At 40.2% G+C, this 10,414-nt stretch overlaps 1 protein-coding gene across 1 annotated transcript in view; it reads right to left on the bottom strand.

Annotated features, from left to right (window-relative positions):
- Positions 1 to 843: 843 nt before the first annotated feature.
- CNKSR3 (CNKSR family member 3) overlaps positions 844 to 10,414 on the bottom strand; it is a 54,767-nt gene continuing 45,196 nt past the window's right edge. The window contains exons 8-13 of the mRNA XM_050972129.1: positions 9,846 to 9,914; positions 9,019 to 9,165; positions 7,354 to 7,478; positions 4,724 to 4,932; positions 4,172 to 4,261; positions 844 to 2,930 (exon numbers count right to left, since the gene is read on the bottom strand). Of these exons, the coding sequence (XP_050828086.1) occupies positions 2,632 to 2,930; positions 4,172 to 4,261; positions 4,724 to 4,932; positions 7,354 to 7,478; positions 9,019 to 9,165; positions 9,846 to 9,914 (939 nt within the window). The 3' untranslated portion in view covers positions 844 to 2,631. The remainder of the gene's footprint in view (positions 2,931 to 4,171; positions 4,262 to 4,723; positions 4,933 to 7,353; positions 7,479 to 9,018; positions 9,166 to 9,845; positions 9,915 to 10,414) is intronic.

The raw sequence follows: 10,414 nt of genomic DNA, 5'->3' as shown, positions 1-10,414 counted from the left end.
TTGGATTTTTATTCTCTCTCCTTTCTGTTCAACGAGCACCAAGACTATGGAGCACAATGCTTGTAAAACAAGCCCTACTTAGGAGGAAGGGAAAGTTATGGGCCCATTGATTAGCACAAAATTAGAAAAAATGCTCTCAGTACTGGGTTCACCTCTGTTGGCCATCCAGAATTTAAACACTGATTAATTTAATTGTCCATAATACTAGAGGAAACACATGGCTTGGAGAATTGCCCTGCACTCTGTCTCCACAAGCCGTTAGTGTTCATTTTTATGTCTTATTTCCTCTCACAAGTTACCATCCAAAACAGGACTTTTATTTTTTTTGCAATGGTTATGTGAGAGAAACCAAAGGTATTGGCTTTCACATATTCTACAGATCTCAACAGAAGCCTGCTCAATAGTCCAAAAGTGCACAATCCCCACTATACATATATGCAACAGTACTAAATATTATTTTCTATTTTTGTGGGGTTTATGATCTTTTCCAATTAACTGCATTGTTTTGCCACCATGACAGAGTATTCAGAGTAGTGTGGAGTACTGTACCATGGCAGGATATCTGGAAATGTACATGGTACTCTTTAGGGAAGTCAGCCTACATACAGTTTTTGATTGGATAGATACACATACCTTCAACATCAAGAGATGAGCCAAGTTTTTGCATAATAGCAGAATTTTTTGCAGTTTAAGCCAGGAGGATATCAGCTGTGATTTATTCCTAGATCTGTGGGACTTTTTTTTTACCCCTAAACTGTAGAGCATCCTCTATATTCACTGTACACAATAAGAGGTTAAGCATGATGGCCCCCATTAATTTTTTAAGTACAGAAAACACAACACTGAAGATGAGCAGAACTTCCACTTTAAAAGTCGTGTTTGGACAACATCTTCAGAACAGTTCAGCCTTTTTGAGGCAGGTCTATACACCACAGAGCCTACAGCATGGCAGTTTCAGCCCTTTTCTTGGAGGCAGGACCAAACTGTTCCAGGGTTCAGCTGCCCAGCAGCAGTTCATGTCTAGTACAGACTGCCATCTCGGGGAGTGGAGGAGAGTGGCAGAAGACAGACATGTCTGCTTTGATCAGAAAGGTCCAAACCAGCCTTTCCAGTCATTAGTGAGTCAAAATCAAACACAATTAACTGAGAAGTGAATGAAACACTCTCTCTCTGTGGGGCTGTAGCACAACTTCATCAGCTCATTGCAGGAGAATGGTGACATCTTCACAGACACAGTGTGTTTTTAATATCCTGTTATCACATGTGATTCCTGCCCCAGTCCTGAGTGCAAACTAGCATTTAACTCCCCTCCTTCCCCACCAGTCATTAAATACAAATCCTTCTTTTCAGCAAGACCAAAGGAGTAGAGGCTGTCGGCAATGTATCATCTACAAAAATAGTTAGTCTTATAATTAGAAGGTAATACAAAACCTTATTTTCTTTTCATTTGACTAAGCTGTGCCCAATACTTCAATACAGGAAGGTACAAACTCTATCCGTTTAAATGTAAAAATATATACAACTATATTTAACATTTAAATAACTTTAAACACAACTGTTTGCATACTAACAATCTTATGTACATTCCTTCTTAAACAATACCTCTTTAATATCCTCCTCTTTTGTTAAACAAGTTTTATTTTCCTCACAAAATACCCAAGGCTACTTTAAAATTCTGGAGGGGTAAAAATTAGAGCTATATAGAAAATAGCAAGATGTCTTACAATTGTAGTGTATGATAGCACATATTTTTCATAAAAACAACACATCATTCAAAAATTGAACGCTGTAAAAGTTCTCATAAGTCCAACAGGACTGTCTTTAAAAGTTACTTTGGTTAACAGCAAGTCATTCTTAAACAATTAAGGAAAAAATATATATTCTTTCACCACCTCTACAGATGCATTTCCTTGGCTTGTAGCAATCCATATACCTTTACTGATGAGCACTGCAGTTGTTCAGTGCTCCTTATTTGTACTGTGATTTCAAATAAAATAGATTATATATATATAAGGTTGGATTGATTTATAATTAATTAGTCCAACTTCCTAAAATCTCTGAATAAGAGAACTCTCTTCCTAAGACTTCATAGGAACTCTGGATATCAGAGAAAAAACGGTAACACCATTACTTCTTCTTCACAGGGTTGATCTCATGCTGTACTTGAAACAGCATCACCAAGTTCCATGAAACTGCTGTTTCCCTGCTTATTTTCCCAGTCAGGAGAGTGACAACTTCTGTGAGCTCTTCATACTCTGACACCCTGCCAGTTGCACCAGCCTCTGAGCATTCAGACAACTAAAGTGCCACTGGACTTCACAGTAATGCAATGCTTTCTTCTGAGTCAGTACGCATTTTCAAGGTCACTTGTGGCCTCTACCCTCACTGAAATTTTACTCATTTCCATGGGAATAAACGCCTTCGGTTTTTGGCCAGGAAGAGGAACTTGATCTTTCTTCGCTCCTTGCACTATGGAACCCTCTGATCCATCAAAAATGACAAACAAAAAGGCTAAAGTGTGAGATTCTCCAGGAGAAGAATACTGCATTAGTCACTGTGTGTCAGTTAAGCTGCAGAGTGGAGAGGTCTGACCGATGAGCAAAGGCACTTGGTCACAGAGCTGGGGACAAGTCAGTGAGTCAACAGTTTCAGTCTCGTGAACCAATTGACCAGCAGCGAGGGCTCTGCTGAGGAGGATTTTGTGGATGATGTAACTGATGACTTTTTAGCACCTTCCTCTTGAAAAGGAATTGTTGCACTGTTGTGGAGGTCTGCATTCATAAAACACCTGCTGCCTCGAATATAATCCGTTCCCCTCACTAACTGCTTGTCAGACACTGGCCTGGAGAGCGGGTGCTGCGTGCAGGGGCTTTCCTCAATGATTGGGGGGATCCTTTCATTGCTGAAGTACCTGCAGAGGACATCTTCACCTGTACAAACAGGAGGGGGAAAACCAATTATTGCTGACTTCAAAACCTCCATTAACATTTTCTATTTTTATAAAAGCATTCTGGTTACGCTTCAAATACCTAGATCTGGGGTTTTGTTAATAAATCACCTGGACATAAGCAGCTATCAATAGATTCACAGCTTTTTGCATCTTTAATGTTTTTTAAGTGACACAATAATGAAATAAATCCATACACAGAGGACATACCATTTGACTGTTATATTTTGACCAGTGATTTGTGATGCTTTCTCTGTTTTAACTCTTCCCCAGACACATGACCAAGGCAGCTGCTGCTAAAGAAATCCTGCTGGACTAGGTAGCCTTTGGTTCTGATCCAACACAGCTTAAATCCAAGCCTGCAGCACTTAGGTACATTTCAAGCATAAAAAAAAAGGCAAAACCAAACAAAAAACTATACACACAAAAACCATCCCTGCCACCTGTTGATCACTCCGTAAGTATCCCTCCAGGTTGATGCTTCTTGTTATCAACTTCTACTTTTACATGAAAATAATAGAATCCAGCTTTGATTTTACCTAGAATTAGACATTAGCTTTCATAACTGATTCCAAGAATAAACTAGTCATCCTTATTTCCCACTCTAACAGGATTCAAATAGTCTTTCAGATGCAGAAGAAGGTGGGAAGAGGACAGCGTGGGAGGTAAAAAAAGCCATCCAACTGAACATAAAATGTTATGAGCTTCTGTCTCTCTCCCATTCAGTGATGCCTGCAGAATATGTTCCTTTCTAACAGCACTAGCAGTAAAAAGCAGATCCTAAAAGGCCTTAAATTTTACATTTTGTGAACAAGCTTGCTTCTTCAACTGCCTCCACAGTGAGCTAAACAAAAAGAAAGACTCTGCAAAAAAGCAGTTTCACAATCAATATTAAACAGAGCAGGAAAGGGAAGCGGCTGTGAGCAAGAGCAAAACGGTAACTTGTGCTACAAACTCACAAGTACAGATCTGCCCTAGTCATTCTAGCTAACTTTTAATGCTCACTACAACTCTGAGGCAGACGATTCGAGTTCCTGTCACTGAATAGCCTCAGAAATTTCAGTTAAAATCTGGCATTTCTGCCAAACCCAACAATGGTCACCTCGCATCATTTCAGCAATATGCAAACCATAATCCTCCATTCCTAATTTAAACACTTTCATGTAGTCCACCCCAAGGAAATTTTGGAGAGGAAGAGAATGAGGGATAAAACCTAAACCTTGCCTTTTCTCCCTGATCCTCGTGGCCTAGAGAAGGGTTCTGCAGCTCCAATCCAGCTTCCATCAGCAGGCATTGACAAAGGACGAGGTTTTCCTAGAGACAACATAGAAGGTTATGAGGAGTTACATAAAGTTGAGGGAACCAATTTTTAAGTTTTTGCTTTTCCAAGTTAAACAAAGGAGAGAGAAGCAAAGGAGTTCAAATTGCAGGAAAAAAGAATATCTGAAGATAATTCCACTGGTGACATATAAGAAATCAGTGTGCTGAGATTAAACAGCCACCCTCTTGCTCATTTAGAGCAGGAGTGGACATAATGTTATAACCAAATCACATGTGGAAATGGTGTTCTGTAGCAGCAGACCTCAGCTGAATGACATTCATTAGAGAAATAACAGCGTTCAAGAGAAATTATTTCAGATATAGAATTTCAGATTCACAATTTGTACAAATGGCCTTAACTCAATCAAGTCCGACAAGCAGTTTTCCAAGACAAACCATTTCAGACTGATCAAAGCCCTTACCACAACAGTGATAACAAGAGAGGAATGAACTCACCATAGGACTGGGTTTTTTCTCTCATCTTGGCTGGCAGGACGTTTACTTCCATGGGGTACCCAGGCAGCTGATCTGAGTCGGCAATAGTGAACCTCCGCCTGCGGCTCTCCTGATCCAGAAAAGAGTTGGGAGACTCGGCGCCCTTGGACCCAGGCAGTGGCTGGCTGCGTTTGCTGCCTCCTCCATACACAAAGCTCCCCTTTTCATCTCTGAAAGGACATGTCACTGCAGTTAGTGGCTTCAAAGAGTCTAAAGCTACAGACATTAGTAAGTCTGAAAGATGCTTCTAGCAGCAAGTCATGCTCGTGATAACTGGCATTGTGCTGCAAACGAGCTGGAAGAAACCCCCAAGAAAGTCAGGTGATAGAAGACTTCATTATATTTAACAAGCAGAAAAGAAAGCTACCCTCCTCACTCTTAATGAGCCAGTAATTTAACCACTGAGAAATTCAGAGGCTCCATTCCTCCAAAATCCAAAAGATTTTGATAAATGAGACCTTTCTGTCCTGAGGGCATCAAAGCCCCTGATTTGCTGCCTGCTCAAATACATAGCTGTGACTCGGGAGAGCTACATAAATTTATCCATCTCTGTATGTGTAATTACCTCCATCTGAGGGTCTCTGCCTTTCAGTCATTATAGGAGTTCAATACCTGTCACTGAATATTTACCACCTTCTCTCTCCCCCCTTGAGAGTTTCAGTAAAAGATTCATAGTGTGTCAATGTGTGTGTATATATATATATATATATACACATAATACATATATAAGATTTTGATTAAATTCTGCAAGTACTTTTGGAAGAGAAGCTGCTCTTCAAGTGAAGATTTGCCTGGAGGTTTTTTGCCCCTTCCTACATGTTACAATCTTATTGCTTGAAGCAACCATTAGCCAAGTCAGGCATAAAAACACATAGCTAGACTGCCTAAGCCCACATACACCCCAGTGTTCATAGCAGTCCCTGGACAGCACATCCCACTTGTCCAGCTCCCCAGCAAGAATACTACAGCTCACTGAATAGGGAGGAGCTATTTATGGAGATGCAGAGACCAAATATTGCACTCAAGTATTGCACCAGAAGTGTATGTACGTGGAGAGCTCTCCTACACCACCACCATGTGGAGACTGTGCCATGGGGAGGGAAACCAAACTGCCCTCTGACTCCCAGTGTGGAGCAGAGGAGATCCATGCCAGGAAGGGAAGAGAGAGCAGGATGTTGGGGGGGGGGGCAGGAAAGCAACCATCACACAAATGCACCACAGTTTCAAAAGAAAAGCAAAACATGCAGAGGTCAAAATAAATGACCAAAGAGAAGGCAAAAGAATTGTCCTTTCTCCTCTTCCTGCCTTCTATAGCTTCCCATATTTGCTTTCTTTAAAAGTCAAAGTCAAGATGCCTTTCCCTTTTCACCCATCATCTAGGACAAGTATTATATCTTGAATTGTGATTTCCATCCTTTTCAACAGGGATTCAGATCTCAAGGCATTTGAAGCTCGATATAATTTTGTATCTCTTTAGGAAAGATAAACAAATTGAGCACATGGACATAATTCACCAATGTGCTTGAGATATTTAATGATTTGAAGAAACAACTAAGGCATTCATCTGCTAAATCTATATGCTTGTTATTGTGCCAAAGATTTAAAGATTTGAGGGTTTTTTAATAAGAAGTGAGCATGTGTAACCATAAAAGCAAGGCAAGAGCAGGTAAAGGTGGGTCCACCTTCAGTAAAGAGATCCTACCTAAGCAAGCCCCCACCCTAGTCCTGCCTCAAAAACTGCAATAACACCACCTTTGTCTCTGTATCATGGCAGGAGGCAAGTGCCCTCCCACAAAGCCTGCAGCAAAAGGTCAGTTTCTGTGCTGGGCTACCTACATGTAACCTAAAATGTCAGAGAAGGCCACAAAACATGCCTGCCTTTCACATCTTGCCTGGAAATGCTTTTTTCCATCACATTTTCAGATCAGCTGGCATGGTTCTGGCATGAGTCAACATGGACTTGAGAAGAAACAAGTCAGCCTTACCATACACACCATTCTCCCTCCCACTGTGTATACAGGTCTGAATTTTTATAGCTTACACCACAGCATGAAAAAATAAGAGTTGATGTATTGCCTCTCCCTTGCCTTCAGTGGGAACATATTTGTTTTAAACAACTTGCAAATTTAAAAATTTAACGTGATAGGTGTCATTTAATGTGACATTCTTTTCTATCCTAACTCCCACAACAGTTACTCAACTTACTAAAAAAGAAAAAATCGAACAGTGAAAAATGTTAGGGACAGAAATTACTTCTTGCTGTGTGCAGCTGGATTTAAACAGTGTCAGAAACATAACTCCACAACAAAACCAGAGATGACATTGGTGTCACGTTCTAGGAACAACTCTGCTCTCTGTGGCACACAATCTTCCAGTAATAAAATCTGTTACAATCCTGGTAGTATACACATTTAAGCATAAATTCAAGCAATGCAACTCATTTAGGCAGCTAGAACAAAGTTTGAGATTTGCAGCTTGAGATTTGCAGCTTCCTCAAGCTAATCTGCACAGAGCTCTAACAGAGCAGGCCAGCTCAGAAACAAGAGCAGTGAAGGAGGTTTCTGTTGAGTGGAGCAGGTTTGTTTGCGTACCGAGGAGAATATGGAACAGCTGGTGGAGGGGGTATGTACAGATCCAAAATAGCTGGCTTCTCCTTCTTCAGTGAGGTGTCCACGGTGCTTTCTGGTGGCTGAGTTGAAGCTGGTGAGGGACTGGTCTGAAATGTTAAACCTGATATCAAACATCTGAACATTCATTTATCATTCACAAAAAGATAACTTGATAATCAATAGCACCAGTTTCATCCCCCAGTGAACTACTATCTCTGTGATATATGGAGACTTCGAAAACTCTTAGAGTCCACATTTTCCTCCACCCCAGTCTTGGCTAGCTTTACAGGCCCTCCCACAGAAGTCCTATCATGGGTAATGCATTGCTCAAGAATATTTTGCTCTTTCCAGTTCTATTTTTCATGTAAATTCCACAGACAAAAAAAGCAACTGAGACAAAACCCCCTCTTCTATATTTAGATGTGTTAAAAGAAAGCAATTTGTTTAATACAGATATGATTAGCAAGCCTTGTGAAACTGGCATATGCCACCTTTATTCCAAACACTCCAATGCCTGGGGCACAGACAGGAATATAGTAAAGTTCACCATAGATTGGATCAATGGATATAAAGGCCAGGGAAGCAAACTAAAAATAGATTTGCCATTGCTCATCTTTGCACCTCACTTCTATATATTCTCAGCATCTGTCTAGAATCCTGTCTGCCTATAGGAGAGAAAAGGTTTTGAAGACCTTTCTTCTCCAATCACTCCCTCCCCTAAGGAAAGAAACACTGCTGGGCACAGCCTGTAAGCCAGCCCACCTCAACTCTTCACACTGGCACAATGCCACAAACAGGACACAGGCACTGGTGAAAGGAAGGATGAGCAAGTAGTCAAGTATACATCTTCAACCCGTTTTGAGAGAAATCTGCCCTCATGGAGACTTGTGATAGCCACCAGCACTTCACAGGTTTAAATTATCCCCATGGCTCTAGGGAGACCTGTATCACAAAAGGAGGAGGAGGAGGAGGGGGAACTCTCCCTGGTTTTATTAATTTCAGATAATTAGTGTAAATTCAGTTAGGTTGTTTGCTCTTGCAAGCATTAAGCCCTAAGTTTCCTAACACAATACACCATTCCTCAACATGGTTTTTTAAGAATTACTAACTTTCTCTGTCTGCTCAGTACCCAATCTGTGAATTGCCCAACAACCAAATCTTATTTAAACAAGTAGTTTAAATAATTTTTTTTAAAAAACCACTCTTTCTCCCCCTTCACTAGACTAAAAAGACGACAAATATATGGAATAGTCTTAAGCTATTTCAGGAAAAACATATTACTGTGATAAACAGAGAAAGCATTTATTTATTGCTCCATGCTGATGAATTCCATACATATCAGCAGTTTTGCCTCAGATAAGTCCTCCCAGTGGCACACAGACTGATTAAAATATTCAGCACACCTAGTCCCTTTGTGTACCCAGAGGGCATTATCTGGTAGCAAGGAAAAAAAAAAAAAAAAGGAGAATTTTCCCTTTTATCTAGGAACCATTTCTGGTGTGGAATTTCACATTTCAGCCATTTCACCTAACCTGCCTTGTATACTCAAACATGAGTACTTTGGGGCATTTCTGGGATTTTTCTTTTTTCTAGCTGCAACCAAGGCATTCCCATCCTGAGATGAGGGTGGAGCTGGCAGGCTCTCACCTGCACCAAGGGTGGTTTCCAGCGCAGGTTCTTCAGAGGAGCAGGAGTGAAATGAAAAGAGCCGGTTGGACGTTTCTTAAGCAGCAGCCGAACTCCAGCAGGATTCTCTCGCAACTTTGCCACCAGATTTTTTAGTTGCCAGCCAACCTGGAAGAGAATAAAGACATCTTTCATTCAGCATTTCTTTTCTGAAAGCAAGCAAACAAGAAAAACCTACATCTCCCAAGTTAGACAGCTTGTTTTGGCTTGAACCTAGAAGAGAAAAGGGATCCAAAAAAGCCATCTTAAGAATTAAAAAAATGGAAGGTTCTTTTTTTGCAAGGTTCTTAATTTTCTTTCCAAGTTCTCTACTTAAGCTGTAAACTAAGAACTAAGATATCAAGCAGTGCTCTTTATACCTCAGTTCCAGTCCTAGAAGGACACAAGGATATATTTAAATTGGATTACACAGGGATTCACAGTGAACTACTTTTGTCATGTTTCTTTCTCACATTGAAAGGCATTGCCAAATGTGCTAAGCAAAAATGCAATCATTACATCCAGGTGCCCAGATGCAAATGACTGGACAATCATTTGCAAATTATTGGGGTGCATTTTAAAGCTCTTTATCTGCATTTCAGTGGATTGTAACGAGACATTTTAAACAGGTCTTAAATGCAACTATTTTAACGTTATGCATAAAGCATTTTAACATGAAATACTGTATATTTATCAAAATATTGCAAATAATAAAATTTATCTTGAAAATAAAATGTTAAAAAGCCTCAAACATCAGAACTGCCTCCTGACCCCCTGTGTGCAGAGCAAGCATAAGGGAAGTTACTCACCACAGTTTGCCGATTAACCTGGATCACTTCATCACCAGCGTGAATCTTCTGGGAGCGATCAGCAGGGGACTACAAAGAGGAAAACAAGAGTCATGTGCTGCATCAGGTTGCCCTCCCTCCCATAACAACACCCACCAAACTAAGGCAAAGGTTGCATCAGCAATGATCTTCATTATACGTAATTTTCAACTCTGCTGATGACTTGAGAAATGTAAATTAATGAATTGAATTATTTATTTTTATGCTGGGGGAACTAAATGGGAAGAGAGAAGGCATAGCCTCCATCTGTTAAAGACCAAATTGTATTTAAGTCATGGGACAGTCTCCACTCTCCTTTTCCCTCCAGTTTGTACTATAGTTTTAGACAGTAATGGAACAGGACTGATGAGGATTTCTGCCCTAACTCAACAACCACCTTAAACAACTTTTAAACAAACATGTATTTATTTTTAAAAATACTTTTAAGACTTTGAATGTACAGAACAAAGGATCAAAACCCCTCCAATCCACAGGATAGATCCTTTGCACTTATCCTTTTTGTTTTCCAATGTAAATAACAGCTTCTGACT

The sequence above is a fragment of the Serinus canaria genome, chromosome 3 (assembly GCF_022539315.1).
Source record: "Serinus canaria isolate serCan28SL12 chromosome 3, serCan2020, whole genome shotgun sequence".
NCBI classification, from domain to species: Eukaryota; Metazoa; Chordata; class Aves; order Passeriformes; family Fringillidae; genus Serinus; species Serinus canaria.
Note: the sequence above shows the minus strand (reverse complement) of the source record. Positions and strands in the feature narration are given on the sequence as shown.